This window comes from Podarcis pityusensis (genome assembly GCF_964106645.2).
Source record: "Podarcis pityusensis genome assembly, chromosome: 13".
Lineage (NCBI taxonomy): Eukaryota > Metazoa > Chordata > Lepidosauria > Squamata > Lacertidae > Podarcis > Podarcis pityusensis.
Genome location: NC_138038.1, coordinates 36,775,704 through 36,801,678, shown reverse-complemented (window position 1 = coordinate 36,801,678; position 25,975 = coordinate 36,775,704). Strand labels below are relative to the sequence as shown.

At 45.7% G+C, this 25,975-nt stretch overlaps 2 protein-coding genes across 8 annotated transcripts in view; one reads left to right on the top strand and one right to left on the bottom strand.

Annotated features, from left to right (window-relative positions):
• Window positions 1-1,269: 1,269 nt before the first annotated feature.
• RPS9 (ribosomal protein S9) lies at window positions 1,270-6,676 on the bottom strand. 3 transcript variants are annotated; one of them, XR_013978869.1, is made up of 7 exons: window positions 6,532-6,675; window positions 4,903-5,022; window positions 4,680-4,802; window positions 2,437-2,623; window positions 2,272-2,294; window positions 2,100-2,227; window positions 1,306-1,539 (listed from the first exon to the last, which is right to left on the bottom strand). XR_013978869.1 is itself a non-coding variant. In XM_080978107.1 (5 exons), the coding sequence occupies exons 2-5, from the start codon at window positions 4,997-4,999 to the stop codon at window positions 1,362-1,364; spliced, it is 585 nt and encodes a 194-aa protein (XP_080834233.1). In that variant the 5' UTR covers window positions 5,000-5,022; window positions 6,532-6,672; the 3' UTR covers window positions 1,270-1,361. The 3 variants fall into 3 exon arrangements, 1 of the variants encoding a protein (XP_080834233.1); XR_013978868.1 differs by having other exon boundaries at window positions 1,417-1,539; window positions 2,100-2,294; window positions 6,532-6,676; XM_080978107.1 differs by lacking the exons at window positions 2,100-2,227; window positions 2,272-2,294 and having other exon boundaries at window positions 1,270-1,539; window positions 6,532-6,672.
• Window positions 6,677-14,984: 8,308 nt separating this feature from the next.
• Window positions 14,985-25,975, top strand: part of LMTK3 (lemur tyrosine kinase 3) — a 28,438-nt gene continuing 17,447 nt past the window's right edge. The window contains exons 1-7 of one of the 5 annotated variants that reach the window (XR_013978932.1): window positions 14,985-16,088; window positions 20,145-20,278; window positions 21,447-21,597; window positions 22,499-22,575; window positions 23,567-23,685; window positions 24,688-24,775; window positions 25,055-25,203. Coding sequence is in view for 4 of the 5 variants with exons in the window: in XM_080978721.1 (XP_080834847.1) it covers window positions 16,001-16,088; window positions 20,145-20,278; window positions 21,447-21,597; window positions 22,499-22,575; window positions 23,567-23,685; window positions 24,688-24,775; window positions 25,055-25,203 (806 nt within the window). In the remaining variant the exon portion in view is untranslated. Of the gene's footprint in view, window positions 16,089-19,100; window positions 19,375-19,449; window positions 19,784-20,144; window positions 20,279-21,446; window positions 21,598-22,498; window positions 22,576-23,566; window positions 23,686-24,687; window positions 24,776-25,054; window positions 25,204-25,975 lie in introns of those variants that run through there. The other 4 variants (XM_080978721.1, XM_080978722.1, XM_080978724.1 and 1 more) reach the window with 4 other exon arrangements.

Here is a 25,975-nt window from a genome sequence, read left to right as displayed (position 1 = left end):
GTATGTTTTCATAAACAGCCTGGTGTGCAAAGGCCATGTCACTGGGGAGCCTGGAAGAGCAGAGGGGGCCACAGATCTGCAGCAGTGTTTAAAGAAAGGAGTGGCTTCTAGTATTACTAGGGACTAGGCTACACCAGTGAGCATATATGCTCAACACTTGCCATGCACTCAAACCCTGTACAAACCAGCAGGAACAACCTACTATACCAGATGTGTTAAAGCTTTAAAACAACAACAAAAATCTTAAGCTACCTTTGTCTAAAACTGTACCTGACCAATTAATAATTGAAGTTAATTTTTGTATCCTGTGCTGTTCCAGTTTACCCGAACGTTAACTCGAGCCACCCTGCCCCCATTTAAATCAACTGCAGTCATGGGTTGCCTGATTTCAATCTTATTCGTGGGTTGTAGATTCTGCATTTCTTGTTGGCAAGCCAGATCTCTTACTGGAAACTCTGGGAGTCCCTGCCAATTTGTCTCCAAGGCGAGGTGACCCAGAGCTTCAAGCTGCTCTGATACAACTTGAAGGCTAATTTAACTTCAACTTCTGTTTGCTTGGAAGTCTCCTTGAAAGGAATGAGACACAGCACACATGGGAGGTGCATGCAAAGTTGGCACCCAAAGCGCTCAATTCTGCTCCCGGACCCCAAATCTCTCATTTTTCCACCTGCCATCTGTTCCGGTAGATGCCTCCGGGAAAGATCCCAACTTGTTTCCTGCCAATTTCTTTACTCATCGCTCACCTTTATGCTATTTTCAGCAGCGATCATTTCCATCTACTGGAGATAAGGGTTGCAATTCAGCTATACATATATGCATGCTAATTCCAGGAATAATCCCCCTTGAGAGTGTACAGAAAAACAAGGGGAAGTATAGTATTATGGGTCCAGGGAATGAATGACCCAGGAGGCCATTGGGAATGGCCTCTCTAGATTTCAGTTTCGACTTTCCAAGGCAAGGGGGAGGGGGTTGGTGGAAGACAAAAAAACAATTACTACTTATTTTTGGACCCTTCTGTGTGCAATGGAGTTAACCATTTCATAGATGGAAACGAGGCATGTATATGTTAAGAGTACAGTATTGGCCTGAAATGCACTGCACCCTCCTCAGCCACACTCCACTACTAGCCCCATTCCCAACCAACAATTGGCTGCTGCTCCTTCCTATGCAGGCTTCTCATCTGAACAGAGCGCTCCATGCAAGATCACTTGTTGCAGGTATTATCAGGTATTTTCGAGATGCACCCCCGACACCGGAAGGGCTACAATATTTTATCCACAAATATTTTTTATTGTATAATGTTACAGTTAAGGCAGGCTTGATCCCCCACCAGCATGTGTGGAGGGGGGGCACCCCACAGCTTAATCTTCTTCCTCATCATCACCGCCTCCAGCACCACCCTGGCCCTTCTTGGCATTCTTCCTCTTGACGCGACCTGGGCGGCCACCACCATATGGTGAGCGGAGGGAGAAGTCAATATGCTTTTGGGAGTCCAGGCGGACGATGAAGGAAGGGATGTTCACTACTTGCTTCCTTACACTGAAGAGGGAGAAAGGAAGCAGTTACAGACGTTCCAGCTAAACCCGGCAGCATTCCTCTTAAGAACGGTTTTTCACAGAACTAGAGAGCTAAAGTGATTGACGGAAGAGAGCCAAGTGAGGAATCAAGTGATCACCCCCCAATTCCAGCACTCAGGGAACATCCTGCTCCTATTATCAAAGCCAGGGTTAACCTCAGCCCCTTCCTTAATTAACACTGCAATGAATTCCTAAACATGATACTCGGAACTAAGTCCCACCATTCAATAGGCTTTTCTTACACATTAATAAGTGTTGAACAATACAACTCAAAGCAACTATGCCCTCGCAACTTTTTACTCACAAACCTGGTCACAGAACAAAGGTTCAGAACTAACCAACAACAGGAAATGCTTGGGAGAAACTGACTCAAGCTTGACATTTACTGCTGTTGCGCTCAGTATACAATGGCAAGATGAATGCCTGGTTATACTGAAAACTGGGTGTAACAGCAGACAATTCGCTAACAAGAGGGATAACATCAACACTGTGCCAAGAAGGAGCAGAGTTGCTAGGTGTTACCTCTGCTGCCCACACGCCAAGACCTTCACAAGGTGTACGGCTGAGCCGCAGTGAACCTTGCCGAAATTGTTGGTGCTTTTGGCATACAGCCTCATTAGGCAGATTGCAGGGCTTTTAGGTTATCCAGGGTTCCAGTCCAGGGGAGGGATTGGTGGGGTAAAAAGACATACGGCTGGGACATGTCCACATATTTCCCTGCACAGGCCACACATAAGAGACATCAGATGCATTACTTCAGAGGTAGACCATATCTTTACAACCCACAGCAACTCAGTCATTGCTTTTGGCTTTGTTCTGCTTAAGTGAAATGCCATTTCACTTCACCAAGGCAACATACCGGATGTGTCTTTGACGGATGAGCACCCGGGCATGGTGGATGGACTTGGCCAGGCCCAGCTTGAAGACCTGGGTTTGGAGACGCCTCTCCAGAAAATCCTCAATTTTCAGACCCAGGATGTAATCCAGCTTCATCTTGCCCTCATCCAGCACCCCAATTCTGACCAGACGGCGCAGCAGGGCATTACCTAGGAAAAGATATGGACATGTAAACAAGCTGAAGAGGCCCAAACACAATTTAGAGAGTCATGTAAATCATGGGCACAAGATTCATGTAAAAAGCATTCTCTATGAAATGCTAATGACGGGTGGGGGAGAGAAGAGGAAGAAATGGCACCAAGTTGACGCCAGCATTTGAAACTCCCTTTGTTCTAGGCGCATTTTGCGACAAGGAATTTCATTAGTGTGATCAGTTTCCGAGCTCTGGGTGCAGTACTGCACCTAAGATTTCATATTAAAATTGCCACTGCTAGAAGGAAAGGAGGACCCTTTTCGGCCTCCCCACTTTCAGCCACTCTGAAGACTGGAGAAGGGACCCTCGTAAGAATATTACAGGGGCAGGCAGGGGAAGTATGGATTTGTTTTTTGCAGTCTTCAGATAAGGACCAAACCATGTGAAAACTCAACTTAAAACTTTACCTGCAGTTCATTCATTTTCAGCTTTGTATTCTTGTTATAAAAAAGTGAACCTAGAAACTCTGTTGCAACACCCATAACATAGGTTTAAGTTGCCATTTAGCTCCTAGCTTTCATATCTCAGTTTCTAACACAGGTTGACATGTTTAGTTACATACTACTAAGCAGCACTATAGTATATTACATTGACCTTGAAATCACAGTTCAAATCCTAGCTCAGCCCCAAATGGTGGGCAGTCTTTGAGAAGACAGTCACTCTCAGCCTTAAGTCTCTGATCTGAAATATGGGACTGATTTAAAAGATTCTCAAGACAATATATAAATATAATTACACCAGGACAAACAATTCAACACAGGTAACTGATATTAATCTAATAGATCTGGTCTATTCCCTTAAGGTACATATAGTAAAAGCTATGGTTTTCCCAGTAGTGATGTATGGAAGCGAGAGCTGGACCATAAAGAAGGCTGATCGCCGAAGAATTGATGCTTTTGAATTATGGTGCTGGAAGAGACTCTTGAGAGTCCCATGGACTGCAAGAAGATCAAACGTATCCATTCTTAAGGAAATCAGCCCTGAGTGCTCACTGAGCCAACAGTGTGACGCGGCAGCTAAAAAAGCCAATGCAATTCTGGGCCTCATCAATAGGAGTATAGCATCTAGATCAAGGGAAGTAATAGTGCCACTGTATTCTGCTCTGGTCAGACCTCACCTGGAGTACTGTGTCCAGTTCTGGGCACCACAGTTCAAGAAGGACACTGACAAACTGGAACGTGTCCAGAGGAGGGCAACCAAAATGGTCAAAGGCCTGGAAACGATGCCTTATGAGGAACGGCTAAGGGAGCTGGGCATGTTTAGCCAGGAGAAGAGGAGGTTAAGGGGTGATATGATAGCCATGTTCAAATATATAATAGGATGTCACATAGAGGAGGGAGAAAGGTTGTTTTCTGCTGCTCCAGAGAAGCGGACACGGAGCAATGGATCCAAACTACAAGAAAGAAGATTCCACCTAAACATTAGGAAGAACTTCCTGACAGTAAGAGCTGTTCGACAGTGGAATTTGCTGCCAAGGAGTGTGGTGGAGTCTCCTTCTTTGGAGGTCTTTAAGCAGAGGCTTGACAACCATATGTCAGGAGTGCTCTGATGGGGTTTCCTGCTTGGCAGGGGGTTGGACTCGATGGCCCTTGTGGTCTCTTCCAACTCTATGATTCTACATCTGAAAGGCATTAAATGTGTGTGTGTGTGTGTGTGTGTGTGTGTACACACACACACACACACACACACACACAGATAGAGAGAGAGACCGGGACCTGTATCATAAAGTAGTATTTACAATAATATCTATATATAACACATTGAAATCTAAAACCAGAGACCATCAACTAACCATTATGGAAAGATGAAAATATTACAACTGTCCATAACAGTAAATTGATAATCTCTGGTTTTAAATTTAATTGGACCAGATCCAAGAAACTGGTAGGATTCATAAAGGAAGTGAACTCACATTCGAGGTCCCTTAATCTGCTAGTAACCATTAAAGGGATCCACAACAGCAAAAGAACCATTGAAGATGCCGAAGACTGGCATGTCCAGCCCTAACATACCCTCAAAGAGACGCCTCTGATCCTTCTCATCCAGAGTGAGCAGCTCTCGGGCAGCTTTGCGGATCTTGGCCAAGGTGAACTTCACCCGCCACACTTCACGCTTGTTACGCAGCCCATATTCACCTAGGAGGGGATATAAAAGTTCAAATGTAACATGCACCTGCCTTTGGAGCATAAATGTTTCATTGAACAACTCTCTTTTTTCCATCCAGGATAAACTAACCAATCAGTTTCAGTTCCTGGTCAAGCCGGGACTTCTCAAAGGGCCGCCTTGGGGTGACATATGTCTTCCGACATACCCAACTCCTGGCAACTGGCATGTTGGCCTAAAGGGAGTCCAGTCCTGTGGAGAAAAATGTTGAGAGATCTATAGAAGTGGCAGGCAGATGAAACAAGTGAAGCAAATGAAGTTTTGATATATTTCACAGCTACTTCTCTGTATAATTTATTATTACAGTCTCTCATTTCATTTATACATTCATCCAAACCTATGACGTAGGCTAGGACAGCCAGGAATTTCAGGTCTTACAAGCCAGCCTTTCCTACTTGTAAGGTCAATACTACCCAATGAACTACACCACTCAGACTGAGTTTAGGGTAAATTCAATACAAGTTTTGTTTTCTGGAGGCTAGACTGACCCTTAACTGACACTACTGGGCACCAGAGGGCCACATTTGTTCTATGTAAAGTTGTGTTGAAGCCCTGAAGGTGATATAAATCATGGAAGCTTACCCATTAGAAAGGGGAAGAATAGTTTCTTGAAGCAATATGCCAATTTGGACCACTTGCAATATCCAAAAGAAAGCAGCTACTTGCAGCCAGCATTAAACACTGCACCAAATTTCAGTGCAGATACTGAATTACAACAAGCAACTAAAGTAAACTTTTTAACTATTTAAATAAACCAGCAAGGCCCTTTGGCCCCTTTTAAAGTCCTGTTCCCCACAAACTAAGCTAACCAAGAGCTGTAATATATGTGGCACAATTTACTGCTACTTCAGTATTTTAATATGGTCAGTATTTTAATATGGATATAATTTGAGCAGGAAAAAAGAGTGTGATTCCATATAACAATGGTTAGGCCCAAATGCTCCCAACTAAGCAGGGAGGTATGAAAATTTGTGAATGCTCAAAGATGTTATGGGCCATCAGTAAAATAATCTCAAAGAAAGGCACATTCCTTACTTCTCATATCAAGGATGATTTAGCATAAGCAGCGTTCACCCACCCAGCCTCTGGGAAGGAAACATTTAACACTGAATCAACTCACACTGACCAAAGTTTTGAAAACGATTCCACCAAAATTATAGAAAAAAGGGAGCACCTAGAAATAGCTGCTATTTTTTCAGCAACACGTGGGGTGACACCAAGTCATAGAATTGCAGAGTTGGAAGGGACTAAGAGGATCATCTAGTAGGAATCTTTCTGGCCAACGTGACACTTGTAAAATTCACAAGACAGGGAAGGCTAATTCCCCTTTAAAAAATAATTCAAATCACGTGAGACCGGCGGTTCGAGGGAGCGTGTTTAATCCCCACCATCCACGAATCCCCTGAATAGGCCGAGCAGCACCGCGGAAGCAACCACGCGACACGTGTGATCTGCGCACGCGGGGCTGCCCTAGTTCTATAACCCGCACATGCGCATTGAGCGAGTGAGGCGGGGGCCGCGCGAATAAAGGCTCCAACTCCCTGATTTAAAGTGGATTCGCAACCGCTAAGGCACTTCTAGCAGCTGGTTGCCGAGAACAATTTATTTGGAGTCACTTAAAACGTCCTTCTCGGCCACCGGGGCGCTTCTTATTCCCCGACACCGCGCCTCGGGTCGCCGTGAAACAAAACCTCCGCTTACCTTCCGACGCGCTTGACGGCCACTACTAAAAGGAAGGGAGCGGCCTACGAAGGTTGCTTATATATGTCGTGCGGTGCTCCGCCTACCGTCTCCGCTAGCCAATAGCAAGGCGACGTCTTTCCTGCCTAACCTATTGGCGGAGGGCTGCTTCGCGGCGCGGTAACCAATTAGCGCTTGCTCCAAGGATGATAGAGAAGAAGACGTAGGTCGAGGGGAGGGTAGCACGTTGCATTAACGGTCCAGGAGTCGGCCGCGTCTGTGTGCCGAGTGGAGCCGCCATTGCTTTGTGGGGGTTGGAGCCCTAACAGAGCTATTCATTGGGGCCGGGGAGTTTCTCCCTCGTTGTCCGCGCCATCCCTGCCTGCGGTTTGAAGTTGGCTGAAGCGAATAAACAGGCGTCCCTGCTGCTTTCTGAAACCGACTGTCTCAACGGTTCCTTATAACGCCTCCCCCCCCCCGTGCCCTGAACCATAGAGATGCCAAAGAACCAACAATGCGTTTCCGCTCCCTTTTCGTTATAGAGATACACAAAAAAAAGTAGAGTCGAACATGCCTTCGCCGCTGTTTCTCACTTCCGGTCTTTAGACCTGGCGTTCTACTCTGTTTCTAGCAAAAGAAACGCGTGGCCAGTGACGGCTTTTTTCTGGTTGTGTGCGTGTGTAGTATAGGATGCGTGTCAGCTCTTAGTATTTTCTGTCTCCATGCTCTTACCCAGTAGTACCCTAGTATACAGCAACTATGGCCATTCAGTACCTTATGAGAGGCAGAGGGGGAAAGATGGTGCTTTAGTCACAGCCGCTCTGGCTATTGGGTGATGGCAAGGAGCGTGTGTGCAGCAAAAAGTGGCTAATTGTTTTAGTAAATAATAAGGGTCGGGTCGGGGGGACATGGGCAGAGAAAGTGTTGGGAGCTCAGGCAGCTTCAGACATTTCTTTTTTTATAGAAAAAAACAATATTATACATCAGTTTACATAAACTTAAACTACGGTATATTATACATACAATACATATGTTACTTACCTACATACTCAGACATTTCTTTTTCCCGATTTGATGGGGGCAGAGATGGCATGCACTGCAGAGACGTGTGTGTGTGTGTGTGTGGAGTGGCCCATCTCTCTTTGCCCACCCAGGTACTCTGCAGAACCTGGCCAGGCCTGGTGAAGCAAGCAGAAAACTGCTTGGACCCATGCTTTCTTAGGCATGGGACAAGCGGAAGTGTGGAAGAGCCCTAAATGTCTTTGCGGAAAACTATTCCAGAGGGTCAGTCCGCTGGGAAGTGGTTTGACCATAACTAGGTGATAATTCCAACCCCCACTAACATCCCGACCATCCTCCCCTAACCCTGAGACAAATATGAAATCCAGGGTGGGCCTTCGCTTCTGCATTAGATCAGTGACAAGCTGAGACAGCCCCATGGTTGTCATGAAAGCCATGAAGTTCAGTGCTGGGTCTTGGCATGGATGTTGAAGACCTTCAGGAACAAGGCCTTAGGGTTTTTCAGCACCACGCCCAAGACAAGCTCAGGCAGCAGAGCTGTTGGGCAGCAGGGTGCATGGTATACCAGTAGGAGGCCCCTGTATGTCTTCTAGCCTTATGCCAAATGCAGGCTCTCATCGCCTGACCAAGGATAGAGGGGTTTCCTGGCTGGTCAAATGGTACTTGTGTGAACTATTTATTTTATTTACATCCCACACCTTCCTCCCATGGTGGCAGCTCCCCAACAACAACCCTGTAGTCTGTCTTGAAGCTGCACACGCACCCAGGTCTCAGTAATACATGCCGGCACAACTTCCTTATCCATGATTTAATAGTAGATGGGGGAGATTTCATTTTAATGTGAACTGACCTGGTATTCACCAACAGCACCACCAGGCTAGAGGGCACAGTGGTTAGTCCACCAAGTGCCTGTGGCATGGGGAGGGAGTTTGAAAATCGGATCAGCAGTAGCTATCTTGGACCTCACCTCTCCACCATTATAAAATACTTTATATTACAAAAATTACCGTATATATGGCTTGATTGTAGTAAAAACCCTTAAGCGATTTACAACAAATATGAAAATTATCAATAAAAACAGTTAAAACAATTAAAAACTTGTACAAATAATTAAAATTACAATAAAAGAAATTAAAATACATCAACGTCTAAGTGTCTGGCTCTGCTTGCCTATATTTATTTTCCTGTATTCTAATGTCCTTCTGTATTGCTGCTTCTGACAGTGGCAAACAGTAAAACGAACATGTTAGCAAGAAAATAATAAAGAAAATGTCATGAAGATAATAATATATATATAAAGCAAGGCAGCAAAAAATATAAATCCTAAAAATGCCATTGCAACTTTAAACGGCCTCGGAAAATGAAGCAGTTTTCATCTAGCATAAGAGAGATCTAACTGTTCTAGATAGCTTGGGCACTGTACTTGTAGCATTGCTAACTTTGGAAGTAGACTACTGCAACGAGTTTTGTTTGGGGCTTCCCTTGTGTTTCCAGCAACTTGTGCAGAATGCAAATAAGGGTTTCATATCAACAGCACAGAACCCCTCTCCTTAAGGATGTTTAGTGGCTGCCTATATACTACTGGGGCCAAATTAAAAGTCTTACTGCTAGCTAGTTTATAAAGCCCTGAACAGTTTGCTTGAGGGACCGCCTGTCTTCATATCTAACTGTCCAGGTTTTATGTTTGGCAGGAAAGGCAGTCTCTGCAAGACAGAGGGCATTTTGTGTGAATGCACCTAGGTAGTGGAACTCCTTCCATCTGTACTTTTCTGCTTACACATGGGCCTTATCTGTGCAACCCATCAGTTATTGTATATCATTGTCCAGCTCAGCTGCTGGCTAAGTATTCTTATGCTATGTGTTATGTTCAGCACCTGGGCACTCTGTTTACTATGTGGTATCTAAGCTGGTCAATCCTCCCCACTCCCCTCAAGCCTCTTGGTTTGGAAAAAAAAAGAGATATGGTAAAGTTAAAAATAGAATCCCCCGAATGGTTGGGGGCAAGTACTCTTTGGTGAGAGATTTTAAATCACAAAACAAGCAGCAAAGTAAAGCGTGGAAATATAGACTGACTTTTAAAATACCCCAAGTTGCTTCTAAAGTTCCGCACTTCCCTTAGCTTGGAATGAGGCCACCAGTTTGGTAAGCTAGAAATGGTTTACTTACAAACTCGTCAAAGGTCAGATTCATGTGCTTTTCCATGCAGCAGCAAGAAAATACAGGCAGTACAGTACAACATAGATTCCAAAATGGCAAGTGTTTCTAAATTATTTTTATAGAAACATAAAGATGGCTTTCTTAAGCCACATGGCTTGCAGCAACCCGCTTGGACCTCCTTACTGGTAGGGTTCACATGGTGCAATTGAGAAAACAAAGAGTTTGATAACCCTTCCTCCCAAGGTGAGGTGGAGTGATCCAGCTAAGCCTGGCAGAACAGCTTACTCTATGGTCTTAACCTCTTCATACATTAATCAGAGTTAAGCATCTTGGTTATATGAGGCTGGATATCCCGCAAGGCTCTGGTTTCAAGCTGTGGTCTCCTCTCAAATCCATTTCTGTCTTGGGCTAGAATCAGTTTTGAAGAGAGTTGAAAATGGTCTTCCATGTATGTGATATTTACACTGAAATTAAGATTTCTAACTGAACAAATGGGAGCTTGCATTTCAAGGCAAATAACAGATGCACCCCCACCCCCCGCAGCCGCCACCTGCCACGCCTCTGATTTACTTTCTTTAATGCCTGAAATTGCTAATTGTATGAATGATGGCGTGTCTTGCTTGGCCCTGAACGACACTGAGAATGCTTGTACATAACTATTTCCACATTAACAAATGCAAATACAGCAGAACATATGAAACTCAGGAAGCATGAGACATAAGGCACTAACCGCTTCATATTATTTTTTCTTTAAATGAATGATTAGGAATGCTTCACTAAGTATCAGACCTGGACAAATATATCTTAGGGATATATTGGATGCCTCTAAGAAGTAAATACAGTCAAAGAACAATATGGAGCAAGAACCACACATTGGATGACTAGGATTTTAACTTGTTCAATGTAAAGTTTCTTTCTTTCTTTCTTTCTTTCTTTCTTTCTTTCTTTCTTTCTTTCTTTCTTCAGTGGGTGGCTGAATTTGCCCAGACAATGAGTTTCTTTCCCCGTTCTCCTGCACTGTTGTGTTCTGGGATGTAGAAAATTGCTCTTGGCTCAGGGAGCCTGAAGGCTTGTAAATCACCCCCCTTTCATTAGACACTTTCATTTGGTAAGCAATAAAGTGCTGAGGAACAGAAAATGCTAGATAAATGAAGCTGCTAATTTACTGGGTGTCTTTTAAAGCAGAGGGGAAAACAATAAAGTTAGGTTTGTGTAAGCATTTGTTTGTGGCTCAGCCTCCTGTCCTGCTTCTATCCTTAAAGCTGCGCTTTCGCTCTCTCCCTCCCTCCCTCCCTCCCTCCAAATGATCCTCTCAGAAGACATGGCTCCAGGCATCTACAGTATTTGCCTTCAAGACAAAAGTATCCAGGATCCCTAACATCTTGTCCATTTCTCTCATGTAACTTCATGGCTGAGTGGGGATTTGAATGGAGGCCTCTCTGGTCCAAGCCCTAAGAACATTCAGCATATTACAGGACAACAAACCCGGGTTTACCACTAGGGGCTTAACTTTACATTATGTGCAAATGTGCACCAGAGCTTAAATTCCCTTTTGTTAAAAGAAGGAAAAACGGTTTGAGGAGGGTGTAACTGAGAGTTAAGAAGTGGTATCGCGGGACGCAGGTGGCGCTGTGGGGGACGCGGGTGGCGCTTGTGGGTTAAACCACAGAACCTAGGACTTGCCGATCAGAAGGTCGGTGGTTTGAATCCCCGCGACGGGGTGAGCTCCTGTTGCTCGGTCCCTGCTCCTGCCAACCTAGCAGTTTGAAAGCACATCAAAGTGCAAGTAGATAAATAGGTACCGCTCTGGCGGGAAGGTAAACGGCGTTTCCATGCACTGCTCTGGTTCACCAGAAGCGGCTTAGTCATGCTGGTCACATGACCCGGAAGCTGTAGGCCGGCTCCCTCGGCCAATAAAGCAAGATGAGCACCGCAACCCCAGAGTCGGCCACGACTGGACCTAATGGTCAGGGGTCCCTTTACCCTTCACCTTTAAGTGGTATCTAGGGAGAGGGGAGGGGAACATTCCCCTTTCCCCACTCCAGATCTGCTCTCATGCAGCTCTCTCTCTCTCCACCTCCCTTCCTGGATTTCAAGGGCGTGTTTGCCTAATAGTAAAACAAAGGCAAAACATAAGTGAGAACTGTACCTTTTAAACTGGCTTAACTGTCCTGATTTCCCTCCAGGAACTCTAGGTACTATAGTTCCATGAAGTGGTTTAGGGATTCCAAAGAGCAATTTCCCATCATGGTCCCAAAAGTACAACCCTCAAGTTCATGGACAGAAGCCAAGGCAGTTAAACGCATCTCATACCAGTTCAAGTATGACATGTAGTCATGGTCTTAGTGAATTTTCATGTGATTTTCATGTGGGTTTTCTGTGCAGCGCTGTGACAGTAACATGTGCTGACAAATTATGAAAGTTTTCCCATTGGAAAGTTTGAGAAGGCCATGATGGCATACACACCATACATTTAAAGCACCCCTAAAAAGTGGAAAACTCAAGAATTACCAACAATAGAAGAATGGCAGATGAAGATGATGGATTTTTCGGAGCTAGCCGACCTAACCGGAAGAGTCAGTGACCAGAAGGAGGAGTAGTATCAGGAAGAGTGGAATAAATTTAATGATTATTTAGTTAAATTTGTTAAGTTAAACTAACTGAAAACAGCTTGCAGATACCTAATGGGCTAAGGATTTTATTTATGTTAAGTGATGAATTAATATGTTTAATTCCATAAGGTGAAGATCTAAGGATGTTAATGTTTAAGTTAAATTTCATAAAAATTGGGATTTGGAAAACCGTTAAAAGGACATGCAATGAAATTCAACCAAGGGGAAGCGAGGAAGTCACTTAACAAAGTTAATAACTGTAATTTTCAATAAGGCTATGATTTATGTTTGTATGTTTTGTGTGTGTGTTTGTTTATTTATAATATTGTGAAAACTAATAATTTTTTTTTGGAAAATAATAATAATAAAACACCCCTGAAAGAATCCTGGGAGCTGTAGCTTGTTAAGGGTGCAAGGAATTATAGCCTCTGTGAGGGGTAAACTAGAGTTCCCAGGATTCTTTTGCAGGGCGGAGATGCTCTTAAATGTGCTTTAAATATATGGTTTGCATGCAGCACATATTTTAAAGGCCCCATCTGCACTATACCTTTAAAGTGGTTTTCTACTACTACTTTAAATGGTCATAGCTCTTCCCAAAGAACTCTGGGAACCCTAGTTTGCCCATCACAGAGCTATAATTCCCAGCAGCTTTAACAAACTACAGTTCCTAAGATTATTTGGGGAGGTATGCTTTAAATTTATAGTGTGCATGGAGCTAGCTGCACCTCCAAAAATCCTGTTTTGAGTAGCCAACCAGTTATTGCCGGAAAGCCCACAAACCAGTCGCATGATGGCAAGGGTCCCTCTCTCACTGTATGATTTCAGTACCTGGTAGTCAGAAGGCACAAATTGTGTGCCTTCTTACTCCATGGTGCATGAGGAATAGCACCAGGTATCTGTGCGCCACCATTTTGTGTGAGTGAAACACGGTGGCAACTGGGGTCTGCATGCATGCGATTATTTGTTTATTTACTTATAAAATTTATACACCGCTTGGCTGTAATAATAAAAAAAAACTGCTCAAAGCTGTTTACGACAAAGTAAAACAATAAAACCGATAATAATTCACAGCCAACATACAAAAGTTGAAAATGCTAAAACAGATTAAAATTACCTCAACTTTCTAAGCATCTGAGCAGACTTGTCTGAACAAGGATGTTTTTAGCAGGTGCCGAAAAGAGTATAGCAAAGCCACGTGCTTGATCTCAATAGGCAGGGAATTCCAAAGTTCTGCCACACTAAAAAATCAAATTCTCACTGCAGCTTTAATGGCTGACACAGTGAAATTATTACTGTAAGCCCACAACTCACACAGGGGTTACATTCTCGGGATGGCAACTAAAGGCAAAATCACATCTAGTCAAAACCCACTGGGTTCAATGGTAGGCAGGATTGCCAAAGTCGTTTCCCCCAGAACCCCTTTTAGGTTTTTTTAAAATTATATTTGCCACATACGTAAAGCTAAATGTGCACAAGTTAAATGTGTGTAAGTTGCAGGCTTACTGTATTATTTTTTAATTGACCACACTGCGTATGATTCCAAGACCGTTTCAGCATGTGTGGAAACTGCTGCCATTTTGCACTGGATTATTTATTGATCCTGTTTGCATTCTACCTCCAACAAACTCAGGGCAGAGTATTTTTCAGCATCCCATATTTTTCCTTTACAAAATCCTAGCAGGGGGCTTAGGCTGGAAGGTAGTAACTGGATCAAAACCATCCAATATGATTATCAGAGTTGAGGAAGGCTTTGAACCCATGTTGAAGAGTGCCTGGCGTGCTCTGGTCCATGGGGTCACGAAGAGTCGGACATGACTAAACAACAACAACAATGAACCCATGTTTAAGGCTGTTCACCTTGTGGTTAGTGCACCCACTAACTCCCCCTTCTGACACCAATTAGCCACACCCCTCATCGGTCAAAATTGTGGAGGCCTGTCTGTACACAGGCCTCTTTTCAGACCAAAGCTGAATGAGTGGCTGTCAGGCAGATGTGGCCTCAGTGTCATCCAGTGCTGTGATTGTGGCTTGCAGCAGGTCCAATACCCTGCCCCATATGTTTGTTGAAGGTGGATCATTTGAAGATTTCTTCTTTCTGATCCGAATGGGAATCTTTCTCTGGGATCCATGAGGCAACGTGTATGGATGACCTTGAGAAAATGGTTCTGTGTGACATAAAATACAGTTCATGACACCATGGGAATGGAGTCTAGTCTGCCATTGAGATGGAGCAGGGACTTTTCAGTGGCAGCCTCTAAGCTCTGGGATTCCCTCCTACCCATTCTGCGGTCCTTGTTCTCACATTCTGCCACCTCTTCCTTCCAGAGGACAGGGAAAAAATATATTTCATTCTGCCTTTCCTGTTTGGTTGTTTATTTGATAATTATGGGATTCTGGCACCACTGTTTCAGCAGCTGTTTCCCTTTATTCAGTGTTTTAATTTTATTGTTGTTTACGTAACAATTAATTGTTTTCACAGTAATATCGTTTTAAATCTTTTTATCACTGTTGGACACTGCTTGGTGGTCGAAAAGCAGCATGCAGCTACTGTAAATAAATACAGCAACACTTCCTATCTACGTGTAAGACATTTTCTGCAAGCATGAAATATTGTGCATGATCTGTTATGTTTGTGTGTGTATGTCTGTGTGTGAGAGACTCTGTTTATGCCTGTGTGTGTGTGAGAGAGAAGGAGATTCTCCTTATGCTTATGTGTTTGTGGAATATGGCACTGAATCTGGCAGATGCTCAGCGGCGTAGCACTACTTGTGTGCAAAATATCCTCTCCCCTTTTGCAGCCCTCTCTGCCTCACTGCCCTGAACCCCTTTTAATCACTCCATCCTTTCACCTTCTTGCTCCTGCACTCCCTACTACTGCTGCTGCTGCTGTTGTTGCTGCTGCTGCTACCCAAGAGCAGGTCTCCATGGTGATAACACCCCCCCCATCCATTCCTGCATCCTCCTCCCTTCAGCCTAAGTGGCATGCCCATTGTCCAATCCACAACCCGGGCTGCATGGGAGGGCTTTGATCTCCATCAATTTCTCTGCTACCCGAAGAGCAAGGTTTCCGAAGGGGGGGGGAACACCCAGCCTCCTTCCCCCCTTTTTCTCTTCCCCTCTTTTTCCCCCCTCTTTCCTTCCTTCCTCCTTCCTCCTTTCAACTGGGATTTTAGGTTTTTCTCCTTCACCTCTTCCCCACCCCCCTCTTCCCCACACATCTGCTTCCTCCTGTTCCCTCCCCCTCCCCATGTGAGATCACCTATTGTTACAATGGCTTTCTTCGCCCCCCCTCCATCCTTGCCGCCACTTCTCTTCAGCCACCTTTGACTATCCTCTGCCCTCCCCTCCCTCTTTATTTATTCCATTTCCCATCTCCTCCCCTTCCTCGGCAACGAGAGAAGATGATGCCTGGGGATGAGATCCAGGTAGCAGCCAGCCAAGCGGTCGCACATCCTCCGAAGGATGCAGGCGACACAACGATCTGTTGGGTACCATTGTTCTTGGCGTCTTCGGCTCTGCTCCATCCCTTCTGATGACTGATGCCCACCGTGTCTCTGCTTTTCTGTGCATTGCTGGGTGGCGGATCTCTCCCTCCCTCTCTCTCTCTCCCCCTCTCTCTCCACTCCCCACCCCCCACCCCGCACCTACGTCTTGAGACCTCTCCCCGCCTTCCTGATCCATGATCCCAGACTCCCCCTAAGATGCTAAGACAAGGCCCCTTCCTTCTCCTGGCTGCGTCCATGTCGTATTTCAACCCAGAGAAAGCTTTGGCAGCGCCTTCGGAAAACGGTGAGTCTTCTTGGCAGGTTGCGAGGGCTCCCATTCATCTGTGACAGTAGCCACCCCTCCTTGCCTTTGCCTCCCTCGCCTCCACCATCTGTGGCCACCTGTTTGTGTGATGGGTTACCTGCCCAAATTAGACAACCATCCCACTTTCATGTGTGCAAAGCTGGGCACGGCGGCAGGGCTTGCGGGATTTCTCGCTTCCCAAACAAGAGGCTGGCGGTGTTTTCTGGGTTAATAAATTCCATTCCGGAGAGAAGGCTGGGATTCCTGTACAGACCAAATTAATCATTGCTGGTTTTCCTCAGATGCCTATGCCGGCGGTGTTTGCTGGTTGACTGGATTCCCCCCACCCCTTCTTCCTTTCCGACCCTGGCGAGGGAAATTGAGTAGACCTGGAGGGGCTGAAGGAGTGGCAAACAAGAATAGAAGTTATTTGGGGTGTGTGAGAACAAATATGTTTTTGTACATGGTGGGGCCCATGATTAGAGCACAGCAGCAAAGATCTGGGATTAGTGTGTGAAGAAAACAAGGAATGTGTGTGTGTGTGTGTGAGAGAGATAGAGAGAGAGAGGTGGGGAGGGGTGGGCGTGAGGTCTGTGGCATCTTGAATATATAGCATGAAGCCACATTTGGTCTGGCAGCCATCTGGAGAGAGCGGCGTGACTCACTATGGATGTGCCCTTGGCACAAGGGTCTGGTGGTGGTAGAGTTTTGTGGGAATTGGCATGTGCTGTGAGACTGCTGAAGTGCTGGAAGGGCCGGCATGCCTGAGATAGAGAAGGTACTTGGGGCCTGAAGGGGGGTTGTGAAGATGAGCTGAAAGAGAGAGGAAGGTAGAGGTGTGTGCATAAGGGACGAAAAGCTGAAGGGAAGGGTGGGTGGATATGTACTGATGGATCGTACAGGTAAGAGTAAGTGACAGGACCTCATCCACTGCTTACCCTTCTGTAAAATGGGAGCAATAAAGACTTTCCTCATAATGTTAGCTTGTGGGGTGTTTACAAGTGTGTGTGTGTGTGTGTGTGAGAGAGAGAGAGAGAGAGAGAGAGAGAGAGAGAGAGAGGGTGCGGTGGGGGACAGAGGTCACACCCACACCATACATTTAAAGCATATGACTCCTCACAGAGCTACAATTCCCAGCACCCTTAACAAACTACACTTCCCATGATTCCTTGGGGGAAACCATGCTCTTTAAATGTATAGCGTGGCTGCGGTCAGAGATTAGGACAAGGGAACATTGCTTGTGGTTTTACTGGAAGTCACTGCCTGGCCTGTTGCGTGAAACAGGATGTTTGCATTGGATCAACTTTTGGTCCGATCCGATAGGGTTCTTGTTTTCTGTGAGACAGAAATAATCACAAAGATTAGTTCCTCGCAGTGAATTCTGAAACACTGTTGGATCAAAAGGCCTGTCAAACAGGCCAGGAGTTTTATCTTCCTTATACCCTTAAAGGACATTCAAAATACATTCTTTTCATCAAAGAATTCTAAGCTTTGTAGTTTACCCCTCATGAGTTGCAGTTCCCAGAAATCCTTAAGAAACTACACTGCCTCAAATTCCTTGAGGGGGAGGGGAATGTGCTTTTAATGTGCTTTAAAGCTCTAGTGTGTATGCAGCTTTGGGCAAATTCAATGTTATTCTTGACAAAGTAGCTAATGAGTTTTATTTCAGGATCCTGTCACCCCTACTGTTCCAACAGCTGGAAAGTTTTTTCCTGAGTTATAATCAAAGCCCTTTCTCTTTCTCTTGCAAAGTCAGTGTGTTCCCTCATGTACAACCCTTCCAATATTTCCCTCTCTTTTTCACCTCTCGTTCTATACATGCTCTGGTGCCATACTGCAGGCAGGAGTGGTGGGACTCAGGCTACAATTGGCTTACTTGCCATGATGTCACCCGGAGGGTAGGGCGTCCTGGGTTGAGACCTTGGACCTTTTTGGCCCAGATGCTTTCTTCTGCAGACAAGGGCAGATAAATCCATAGGGAAACAAATGGTTGTTCTAGTAGCCCATTTAGGGACAGGCTAATCAAGGCCATTTGGGTGATGTCAGAAGAAGCAGTTTGGTGGGAAGTCCCATGACTTAATGATGGGCTCGGGACAGAGGATGTGACATTTCTCTTTGCTTCATCAAGAAAAAGTCTATGGGCTCACCACAGACTGTTTGCCAGGCTTCTCTTAATGTAGGGATTCATATATTTTTCCTGGAAAATCCAGCTGGATTTCCATTTCTGGTATAACTTTTTCCATGTAACCACCCCCAAGCCTTTAGAAAAGAGACACCTCCAACTAGAGGATTAAACTGGTTTAACGGTCAATTCCCATTCCTACAAAACCCTGGGAATTGTAATTATTTTGGAGGAAGGGGCTAGACACCTCAGCATCTTCACCAAACTACAGTTTCCAGAATTCTTTTTTTGGGGGGTGGGGGGGGGAGTAATGGAAGTTAGAGAGGTATAAAACAGTTTATATAACCATGGCAGTATATTGACTGTTTTAGTTTGTTTCAGTTTTAGATCTGAAAAATACATCTGCACAGTTTAGAGTTCTGCTTCTGAGGCACCAAATGGACAGGTGGTTGGCAGTGAATGGAAAGTGGGATGGATAAAGTAATTGACAGGGAGTTGGTAAAAAGTTTCCATTGGGGAAGACCCGGCCTCAGAACCCAGCATGTCAGGGCAAATGTCAGGACCCTCCTGGATGGGTGCCACCATCCTTTCATATAAATTTTGCCTAAGCATTTTGATAGGGGAGCAACTGCTGCCACAGCCATCTTTATCACCTAGAATGTCTCTAGGCCTCAAGTCCATGGAACCCAAAGGCATTCTGAGGGGAGGGAAAGATGTGGCAGCTATAGCTGCTTTCCTCAGCTGCTGGTAACCTTCTGGGGGTGTCCAAGTGAGGTTGTGGGGAGTGATAATTGGTAGGGATGGGTGGTGGTGCTGAGCCCAGCACGCAGCAGAGCAAGTGGCAAGGCACTGGTGTCTTCATGGCAGTGTGGAGGACTGGAGGAAAAGCTTGCTGAGGACCCATTCACACTGGGCGCTGTAGGGCTAGATGTCAAGAGGTCTGCATGTGGGGAAAAGAGGAGACTGGAGTCACGTGGCTGGGAGGGTAAGTAGTACTGTAGTTTGTTAAGAGGATGAGGAGTGGAGGAATGTTTATGATGATGAATGGAAGGAACGGTTTCTGCCCTGGTCTAGGGAAGTGTGTAGCCAGATTTGTGGTGGAACCGGATTAAACACGAAATAACAGATGACTGGAGAATGGTGCTGTAGGTCCTGAACAGATGTGTAAGGGCTGAAACCACAGAGAATTTGTTTACATTTGGGGGGTTGAAAACACACACACACACACACACACACACACACACACACACACCTGACATCTGTCCTCCATTCTCTCTCATTGACTGCATCTCAGTCCCAAGATGTAGAATTCTGGAAGAAAATTTGAATGCTTGCTTATTTACTCTCACTCCCGGTCCTAGTGTTAGGCAGAGTGAGGCGGCTGCCTCAGGTGGTGGATGGTGGAAGACAGGCAATGGCAGCGAGGTGTTGGACAAAGCTGTGTGTTCCCTAGGGGTTTCTCTGCACCTCCTAAGCATGTACGCTGCCCTCAGGCAAGGTGGAGGAGGCTAGCCTGTCGCCTGTCTTCAGCTCTCAGGCTGCATATGCACCATGTCTTTAAAGCACATTGAAAGTACATTGATTCCCCCAAAGAACCCTGCAAATTGTACGGTAGTTTACCCCTCACAGAACTATAGTTCCCAGCACCCTTAACATACTGCAGCGCCCAGGATTCTGCGTGGGGAAGCAAGATGCTTTCAATGTGTGATGTGTGTACAACCTAGTCTCATTTCTTCTATACAAGTAATAGGAGGGTGTCATCTTGTATTTTGCCTTGGGCAACGAAAAAAGTTTGGGTCAGCCCAGCTGCTTTGGCTGATTCTTATAAATGCCATATTATGGGTTGTGGACAAACCTAGCTTTTGACATTTTAAAATGTGCTTTAGAGAAAGACCCTGTCCCCTTTCTTCCTCTGCCTCTTGCCTCCCCTGCAGATGGTTTGTCCCAAGGCCGGGCTCCCCTGGCCCCTCCCTATGCTGTGGTCCTGATCTCCTGCTCAGGCTTGCTGGCCTTTATCTTCCTCCTCCTCACCTGCCTGTGCTGCAAGCGGGGCGATGTGGGGTTCAAGGTGAGCCTGGTTGCGGGGATTTGAGGTGGTCATGGAATGCTTTGGGGAAGGGATGTTGTTGTTATTTGATGAAAGGCATTTGTGGCTTGTATTCTGTGAAGCTAAACAGCATCATGGATTGGAGTGTACAGTTTCCTAAGCAAAACCTATAGCCCTCCCATTAGTCCCTGAAGGTCAGGGATGATGGGAGTGACACAAGTTCCCCATCCCTCATGTTGGTGAGAAGACCTTGTACCAGCGGTTAACCACATTGGGCATTTCCTGTGGGCCCATTACTCTAAAGTGCTCCTCACCAGCTTGATCTGCTGCCCAGTAGCTCACCATTGGGTCCAGCTCCACCCCATAGCAGTTGGCTAGCAACCTCCACCTCCTTGCTTGGGCACTGAGAAAGGGGCCAAAGGGTCCTTCTTCTCAGATTCTGGCATTCTTGGTGAGATGGCTAGGCATTGCCTGCGCTAGTGCAGTTTGCTGTGATAGCTAAAAAGGCTTTTGAAAATCATTTATTTTTTTGAAAAAGTTAATAATCATAGACTTGTACAGTTGGGTCCAAGAGAATTGTCTAGTCCAACTCTCTGCAATGCACGATTCTTTTGCCCAAAGTGGGGCTCGAACCCACAACCCTGAGATTAAGAGTCTCATGCTCTATTAACTGAGCCGCAAGAGTAGAAAGGAGCGCCAAAGGTCAGTCCTCTGTGTTTAAAAAGTCTTTCGAGCCGCCATGGCAAACCACAGAAGTGACGGCAGAGGCATTCTCCAGGCCACCACATCACCAAAATGCTTGTCTCTATAAAGGATGTCTTTGGCCCTTTCTCAGAGCCCAGGTGCTGAGGGAGGTGCCAGCGAAGCTGTTATTGTAGCCGTGAAGAATGTTTTTAAACAGGATTAAGAGAGACGTCAAGGCAGAAGGGAAGAGGAGGGCGGCAGTGTTGTCCCACAAAGGGGAAGATCAGGTGCAGCAGGGGTAACTCTGGTGATGGTGGTGTTGCATTGGCCATGCCAAGGTCCCCATTAAACCTGGCACCAGCCCTGTTGGTGGGTTCTGACGCTTGGGGATGGCAAGGCCATGGGGAAACACTGAGGTTGCTAATTCAGGCAACAGACTGGGAAATATTGGGGGAACCAGCAGAATATCTTATCATCCTTACACTCACCTCTGCCCACCTGGCAGGAATTTGAGAACCCTGATGGAGAAGAATATTCTGGAGAATACACACCACCTGCAGAGGAGACGTCCTCCTCTCAGTCTATCCCGGATGTCTACATTCTGCCTCTCTCAGAGGTCTCTCTCCCGTCCTCCAACCAGCAGATGCCCAAAACAGGTAAGATTCATTGCAGAGGGCATGCATGCACCTGCCTGTCTCTTTATTTGCTGATTTGCTACTGGGTTAGGTTCAAGGTACTTGTGTTTATCCACAAAGTCCTAAACAACTTGGGCTCAAAGTGCCTTGGGGACCACCTGATTCCTCATGCTCCACCTTGATCACTGGGATCCTCTGATGGGGCCCTTCTGGTGGCTCCCCATGGCCCTAAGGATCAGTTGGCCATCTCTAGGTCCCAGGCCTTTTGTATGGCAGACCTTGCCCTGTGGAACTGCCTACAAATGGAGGCTTGGCAAGAACCATCCCTCTCTTCCTTCACACGTCGTTTGAAAACTTTTTCTTTTACAATATTCCCCCCTCCCCTCATAGCCAGCCAGTATTTATTGATATTTATTGCTGTTATTATGGCTCTTCTGATTTTACCCTTATATGTGTACTCCGCCTAGTTCTATTTTTATGGAAGTGTGGATTATAAATTTGTAAAAATAAACAAACAAATCCCACACCAGCTTGGCCCCATATAGATGGCAGACAAGCTAGAGGAGGAATGGGGAGCTTTTGGTCCTTCAGACGCTGTTGAACAACAACCTCCGCCAACCCTGGCCATTTTCTGTGTTTGCTAGGGCTGATGGAAATTGTAGTTCAGCAACATTTGGAGGGCCAAAGGTTCTCCATTCTTGCCCGGAATGATAGGTGGCCTACAAAGGGAGAAGCAGCGCTCATTATATTTGCCAGGAAGCTGGTACCATCCTGCCCCATCAGCTGCTGCTGCTAGCTTATGTCCCAGTAGCTTGTCTATTAACTTTTGAACGTGGGGGGAAACGAAGTTGGGAGGTTCATGCTCAAGTCATCGGGTCATGTCATTGACTTCTGTTACTGCCACGCTCTGTCTCTCTTTCAGATCTAGTTAAACACTTGGGACTCAGCAGACAACACCTCAGTTATTTGCAGGAGATTGGAAATGGCTGGTTTGGAAAGGTGAGCAAAAGCTTGTTGTTGGGGATGTGATTTTTGTTGTGGGACCCAAGGTTCTTTCCTGCGGGCTCCAGTTGTATTCTCAGGGAATATGAAGAGCCACTGTAAGTTTAAAAATAGCAATAATCTGAAATATTATTATGCAGCTAACAGCAACAACAACAGAGTAACAGGACACTTATGTAATGCAGATGCACAAAATGAAACAACAGTAAATAAAACAACAACCATGGTTACATCCACGCCATATATTTTAAAGCACATGGCTTCCACCAAAGGATCCTGAGAAGTGTAGTTTGTTAAGGTTGCAGGGAATTGTAGCTCTGTGAGGGGTAAACAACAGTTCTGCAGATTCTTATGTCCTTTAAATGTGCGTTAAATGTTCTCTAACTGTGTAGTGTGGGTGTGACCAGTCAATTGCACAATACAGGAAAAATAAATAAATCTCAATATTGGGTGGAAAGGATAAAAGAAAACCTACAGCCATCTTACATTTAAATAACCAGGATCGAGAAGGTCCTCTCTCTCCAGTTGCCACCTGCCTAAATTTAGATTAGAGGGACATAGAGAGAAGCCTTCAAAAATGAACAGAAGGTTCAGTGAGTCTTGTGTGGTAAAAGGCGGTATCCGGACACAAATCTGGGTAGGGCTTTATAGGTAATTACGAATTACCTTTGAATTGTGCCCAGAAATGAACCGGCAGTCAGAGTGGCCCTGTAACAACTGGCGAGATGTGTTCTGTTTAGTTGGTTCCAGGCTGCATACATATCCCTGGCTTAAATCGCTCTCAGGTCATTCTTTTTCTGAACTCTGAAGCTAGTTTGGAAGAGAAAAAAAATGGATGTGCAATGTTTCATAAGAAATGACAGGATAGATATGGATCATGCTCAATGTTGTGTGGACACCGCTTCCCTAAACCAGTGGTAGGATCACACTGGATGGGAGCGTGTGTTCACAGCTCTGGTTAGTAACCGTTTCCCCCCCTGTTCCACAGGTAATCCTGGGTGAAATATTCTCAGATTTCACCCCTGCACAGGTGGTAGTGAAGGAGCTACGGGTGAGTGCTGGGCCACTGGAGCAGAGGAAATTCCTGTCAGAGGCCCAACCATATCGGTAAGAAGCAGGAGAAACTGAAGCGGGAGGAAGAAACAAGGGGCAAAATATCCCCATATAAACAGCTACCTTATTTTGAGGCGGCTGCTGCAGAGCTAAAGCTGCCCATGATTCCAGTAAGTGTTATAACTCATGCCAGTCTCCCCAGTAGCCCATCATCATGTAATAGGGAAACGCTAAGCGAGACTCCAATAACACAATTACAGTCGTACCTTGGAAGTTGAACAGCTGAGTTCCCAAACGTTTTGGCTTCCAAACACCGCAAACCCAGAAGTGACTGTTCTGGTTTCCGAACTATTTTTGGAAGCCGAATGGCCGACGGGGCTTCCACGGCTTCCGATTGGCTGCAGGAGCTTCCTGAAGCCAATCAGAAGCAGCGCTTTGGTTTCCGAATGTTTTGGAAGTCGAACGGACTTCCAGGACAGATTCCATTCAACTTCCAAGGTATGATTGTACTCCCTGCTCTAAATAAAAAACATAAGAACATAAGAAAAGGGAGGAGTATAGGAAAGAAGGAATCTTTTAAAAAAGGGTTTAAACTCAACCCAGTCGAGCTTTGTGTTAAGTTGTGGGTGAACATATCAGATGACACAGCGATTCTTCAAACAGCTCTTGTTTATTCAGAGGCCAGAACAGAACTGAACTTAAGGGTTCAACCAGCCTGCCTATATAGAGCTCCAGTACAACGTAACTGTAACAACTTTCTGTAACTATCCAATCACTGAATGTTACTTTCGATCCCTTATTTGCATATGTGGACCTGAACTATCTATAGTATCCCCCTGCTGGCCCAGGGTGAGAACTTCAGTACATAACACTTTGCTTACTTTGGAATGTAGTGTCAGCTCTTTTTAATTTTATTTGCTAAAATGCAGTTGGGCTACACTTTCAGCCCTCGAAAACTGAGCAGAAACAGGTGCCGCCTCTTTGTGATGAATGGAGCAAAACCTTCTTTCCCCCTCCTCTTTCTGCCCTTCTCTCCATCCACCCCCTTCCCTCAAGAAGCCTCCAGCATCCAAACATATTGCAATGCCTCGGCCTGTGCACAGAGACCATCCCTTTCCTGCTCATCATGGAATTCTGCCAGCTGGTAAGTATACTTAAGCCGAGAGATGAATTTGGGTGGGAAAACACAAGAGGGATAGATTGCTCTTGCCAGGGGTCCAAACAGATCGCTGTGGGGAGCGGCGGGGAAGCTTCTCCTAACATCACTCTATCTGTTTGGCCATAGCTGCCAAGCGTCCCGGAAAAAAAGGGACATTCTGTTTTTTCACATGAGGTTGGGGAATTTGCTTGGGTCTGTAGGAAACTTTGTGCTAGCTTCGCTGACTTCGCTCACCAACCCTTTTCTCGCCCTGTGTTCCTCCAGGGAGATCTGAAACGTTACCTTCGAGCTCAGCGCAAAGCAGACGGGATGACCCCTGACCTGCTGACCCGTGACCTCAGCACACTACAGCGCATGGCTTATGAGATCACTCTGGGAGTGCTACATTTGCATAAAAACAACTACATCCACAGGTAGACCAGAGACCACGATCCTTGGGTTGTTCAGGAAATGTTGAGCTGTATGGAGCTGTGTATGATTTAAGCTCTGGAACTCAAAGGGTTTTGCTGATGAATATGAATTTTAATGATTTGAAATGTAGCGGGCCATACTCCAGATGCGGGTGGCGCTGTGCTCTAAACCACCAAGCCTCTTGGGCTTGCCAATCAGAAGGTTGGCAGTTCGAATCCCTGTGATGGGGTGAGCTCCTGTTGCTCTGTCCCAGCTCCTGCCAACCTAGCAGTTCGAAAGCACACCAGTGCAAGTAGATAAATAGGCATCACTGTGGCAGGAAGGTAAATGGCGTTTCTGTGCACTCTGCCTTCCATCAAGGTGTGAGGTTGTGCCAGAAGTGGCTTAGTCATGCTGGCCACATGGCCTGGAAAGCTGTCTGTGGACAAACGTCGGCTCCCTCGACCTGAAAGTGAGATGTGCGCCGCAGCCCCATAGTCGCCTTTGACTGGACTTAACCGTCCAGGAGTCCTTTACTTTACTTTTACTTTACTTTACCTCTGAGAGGCAAATTCAGTCCAGGTGAGTATAGCTTGAGCAGGTCGGGGCAGAACAGATGTGTGAACCTGCCTATCTGCTGAGCTCTTCTGCTGAGGCCTTACTCGGAGTGTCTCACATTTGAAGATGAGGGGGGCATCTAAAACAGGACTTTTTCTCTGGTGCCACCCAAAGTTGGGAATGCTTTGTTGTCATTCAGCAGAGCAGTTGTAACTGGGGTGGGGAGTGACAGGTAAG